This window comes from Ziziphus jujuba, chromosome 10 (genome assembly GCF_031755915.1).
Source record: "Ziziphus jujuba cultivar Dongzao chromosome 10, ASM3175591v1".
NCBI lineage: Eukaryota > Viridiplantae > Streptophyta > Magnoliopsida > Rosales > Rhamnaceae > Ziziphus > Ziziphus jujuba.
In genome coordinates this window covers 28,284,517-28,288,486 of record NC_083388.1, presented here as the reverse complement: position 1 = coordinate 28,288,486, position 3,970 = coordinate 28,284,517, and the positions used below count along the sequence as shown (strand labels likewise).

General features: G+C 35.3%; 1 protein-coding gene across 2 annotated transcripts; it reads left to right on the top strand.

The window, feature by feature from the left end:
* Nucleotides 1–97: 97 nt before the first annotated feature.
* LOC107406353 (dehydrogenase FPY6) lies at nt 98–3,970 on the top strand. 2 transcript variants are annotated; one of them, XM_048469220.2, is made up of 12 exons: nt 100–409; nt 546–686; nt 1,178–1,226; nt 1,545–1,562; nt 1,823–1,938; nt 2,039–2,152; nt 2,297–2,347; nt 2,612–2,700; nt 2,799–2,859; nt 2,941–3,018; nt 3,192–3,302; nt 3,568–3,970. In XM_048469220.2, exons 1-12 carry the CDS (start codon nt 287–289, stop codon nt 3,694–3,696), a joined length of 1,080 nt encoding a protein of 359 aa, XP_048325177.2. In that variant the 5' UTR covers nt 100–286; the 3' UTR covers nt 3,697–3,970. The 2 variants fall into 2 exon arrangements, with proteins under 2 accessions (XP_048325178.2, XP_048325177.2); XM_048469221.2 differs by lacking the exon at nt 1,545–1,562 and having other exon boundaries at nt 98–409.

Below are 3,970 nucleotides of genomic sequence, written 5' to 3'. Positions count from 1 at the left end.
TTCAAGAGACGTGAGTGAAATTTTCTTAAGTATAAAACTATAAAGATGAAAAAGAGCACACGTGGTTCATCTACACAGAAACTTAGTATTCTATTAAATATCAAATCCAATCGGACAATGTGACAGAAATTGAAAATTAAAGGTTTAATGTGGTGGATTTTTAAAACACAGGGCGAAATTGCAGAATCATGAAAATGAGGTGTAATAAACCATTTTCTTATTTTTGTTTTTCAAGAATTGCAGGTCCAAGATCCCAACTACAAGGGAATTGCAGGTGGCTTTGAAGATGGCAAAGGCACCCCAGATCGCCATTCTTGGAGCTGGTATCTTTGTCAAAACTCAGTATATTCCTAGGCTTGCTGAGATTTCTGAACTCGTCTTTGTTAAAGCCATTTGGAGCCGTTCGGAGGTAAGCTCTATGTTTATTTGGCTATTAATTTATTCAAAACAGAGCTTAAAAGTAAAATAAAGGTGTGTTTTTGGGTGTGTTTATTCATTCGTTCATTTGCTTATTTCTATCTCTTTTATTGATTGTTTATGTAAAGGAATCTGCAAGAGGAGCTGTTGAGGTTGCTCAGAAAAGTTTTCCCGGTGTAGAATGCAAGTGGGGGGATAAGGGTCTTGATGAGATTCTTGAAGATGATTCTATACTAGGTGTCGCAGTGGCTTTAGCTGGTCAAGCTCAGGTATTTACTCATTAGCTCTGCAAAGATTGTATTTATTTTTTTCTTTTACATCGTTCAATAACTTGGTTGATCATTTCATTTTATATGTCGTTGTTTAACATGCTCGAATTGACAAACTCAGATTAAGTTTTTCTCTTTTGGGTTAATTTTTATAATCATCGCAAAGTAGGCATTTTCCTAGCAGTTCATGGTGGTGAGAGGGAAGCAAAGTTTAGCTTTTTACTTGTATTCTTGTTGCTAGTTGATCTCCTTAGTCAGATGTAGCAGTTTCTTTGCTTTAGTGAAAGTACAATCTGAACCAAGAGTAATACATTAGAATGGGGAAGAGAAAAATATCTAAACAGGTTGTTAAACCTAGCTCTTATTGAGAGATAATTTGCAATCACCATTTAGCATACCCTTTTCACTTTATTTTCCACCATACTGTCAAAGGCTACCCGGACTTGAATAGATAGATTTTGTCTCTTACATATATGAACAAATTCATGCAGGTTGATGTCTCTCTTCGAGTGCTCAGGGCAGGGAAACACGTCCTTCAAGGTGATTTTTGTTCTGCATGATTGCATACTGAAATTGGCCATGGCTTGCTTTATGTCTTTTCAGAAGATTCTAATAAATTTTGTGAGGCTCGGATTTATGAAGAAGATTTTTGACATGAGCCTCACAGTGTCTCTCCCAAGTACACAAGGGAGAAAGAAAAACACTACTACTTTGCAAGTGTATTGTCTTTCAATTGACTAAAAGTTTAACATGATCAAGATGTTATTTAAAATTTCCATATAATTCTTATTTGCAATATACTAATTTTCGTTTTGTTTGGACATGTTAAAATTGGTGGCTAACTTGGCGTCTCTAAAGAGAAACCGGCAGCAGCTTGTAAGCAGTATGAAGTTTCTGCTTAATCTATGTTAGATTTTTCTTTGAATGAATAAGTAGATATACACATGGAATTCATTCCTGAATATTTAAAGCTCAGATTGCTAATATGCGTATTCAATATGATAAATGATATAGACTGACAAGTCACATCCAAGCAGAAGGACCTTTTAGTGCTAGATCCATTATGGTACTTCTAGAGTCTTCAGTTTGTATATGAAACAGTTTCAAAGTTACTAAACACTGGTTTGATAATGCAGCTATAATTGAATTGGAAAATGCACTAGCACACTATAATTCCATTCTTACCCATGCCCCTAGTAAACCCATTTGGGCTGTGGCCGAAAACTATCGATTTGAACCTGCTCTTGTGGAGGTACTTGTTTCTATCCTATGTTCTGCTCTTGTGGAGGCACTTGTTTCTATCCTATGTTCCCATTTTCTGGCTTGCTGGATATTCAGTGTTGCTGTTACAGGGAAAGAAGCTTATATCTGAAATTGGAGATATGATGAGTGTCCAACTTGTCATTGAAGGATCAATGAACAGTTCAAACCCTTACTTCTCAAGCTCTTGGCGGCGCAATTTTTCTGTATGTGCTTCATAAATGGCTAATGGACTTTTTTTCTGACATTATGATTGCTATCAAACAAATCATTGGTTAATTTCTTCAATGTTCCTTTAAGAGCATAATCATGTTGTTTCTTAATGTAACATGATATATGTTATGTGGCAGGGGGGTTTCATTCTGGATATGGGGGTACATTTCATTGCAGGGCTCAGGATGGTAAAGTCAGTAAACTATGGTCTTGGTTCTTCCAAGAACTAAGCCTCTCATTTCTGATAAAATAATATTGTGCTGCTCATTAAACAGTGGCCCAATTGATTGGCTCAATTTCACTTCAATATCATATTTATTCAGGAAGTTTATGTGTATTGCATTGTTTTCATGGTTTCTCTCTATCTCCTTTGATTGTTTGTTGCAGCAATTCATTCACTTGCTCTTTAGATACTGATTCTTTATGAATAATTTTCTTGTCCACTGAAACAGCTTGTTGGATGTGATGTAGTCTCCGTGTCAGCTACAACCTCTCATGTGGATAAGACTTTACCTCCTCCAGATAACATATCTTCTCTCTTGTAAGTCACTATTACAATTTGTAAATTCCCAGAATATTGTGACTTCATTTAACACAACTTAAGTACTAAAGGTAAGTTTTGGGATTTTCTTGCCTTAGTCAACTGGATAATGGATGTTCAGGAGTTTTTGTGATGGTTGTCTCTTCAAGGTCACCCAAGGCATGTATTAGACCAAAACTTTTAATCTTCTATATAGGCATAAATTTTTCTCTACTTGCTCATTTTATTGTTCCTCTTTAGATTTTCTGGAGAGTTGTTGGCTCAAAGGGAACAATACAAATCGAGCGTGGAAACCATGATGGAAGACATGGCTATGTGGTAAATTGAAGACCAACTTTTAGTATAGTTCATTTGTATGGCATTAAACAGTTTGACCACTTAGAGTTTAATTATATATTTGACATGTGAAATGAATCAGATCATTTGAAATCAAAAATTTTCTTTAGACTAAAATTAAATAACTGGTCTGACTCTAAAAATCATATTTGCAGATTTTAGTTTATGGTGCAGATGGGCAAAGCAAAAGCTCTTTTTACCCATTTAGTGGAGTAACAGACGAATTCAAAAGTTTTATACATGACATATCACAGGCCTCTCTCAAGGTACTTCAAGATGCTAATGACAAATAGTATTTGCAATCGATGGAATTAGGCTAATTACAAGTTACAACATTTTTTGGTTGTCAAGTACATTTTTTTGAGTTTTTTTGACCATTAATTTGTTGTTGGAGCTTCTTGCTGCATATCTAAATTTGATGCTATCTTATTTTCCTGCATTTAACTTCATCATGCCCCCTTTTTTATCTCAATTATTTGGATATTTCTGGTGAGCTATCCTCTAATTCATCAAGTGCTGCAATGGATTCAGAAGGGAAGTCCATATGAAGCTGAGCCTCGTCTCTCATATGTGGAAGGTGCCAGAGATGTTGCAATCCTAGAGGCAATGCTGGAATCTGGAAGCAGGCAAGGGGCACCAGTTCATGTAAAGAAGTTTTAAACTTAATTACGGATCCATCTCATGCCAACTTAATTTGTTGCAGTTTGCATTAAAATGCTAAGATTCACATTTTCATATCTTGATATGAATTTGAAATAAGATATGTGACACGATTTTACACATACATGCTAAAAAAACCATCAAGGGAGGTTGAATTGGTTTTGAAGAGAAAAGGGCTAGCTTTTATTTATTTTATTGGTGTTTGGAGCCTTTTGAGGTTCATTCTCATGAACTAGAAAAAATACAAAACTCTTCTCTTCGACTTTTTTGTTCA

Excerpts from the sequence above, each read along its gene's own strand:
- LOC107406353 (XM_048469220.2), top strand. The coding sequence starts at position 287 with ATGGCAAAGGCACCCCAGATCGCCATTCTTGGAGCTGGTATCTTTGTC. Across the intron at positions 2,348-2,611 it reads TCATTGCAGGGCTCAGGATG|CTTGTTGGATGTGATGTAGT; the intron begins GTAAAGTCAGTA and ends CCACTGAAACAG. Across the intron at positions 3,019-3,191 it reads ATGGAAGACATGGCTATGTG|ATTTTAGTTTATGGTGCAGA; the intron begins GTAAATTGAAGA and ends TCATATTTGCAG.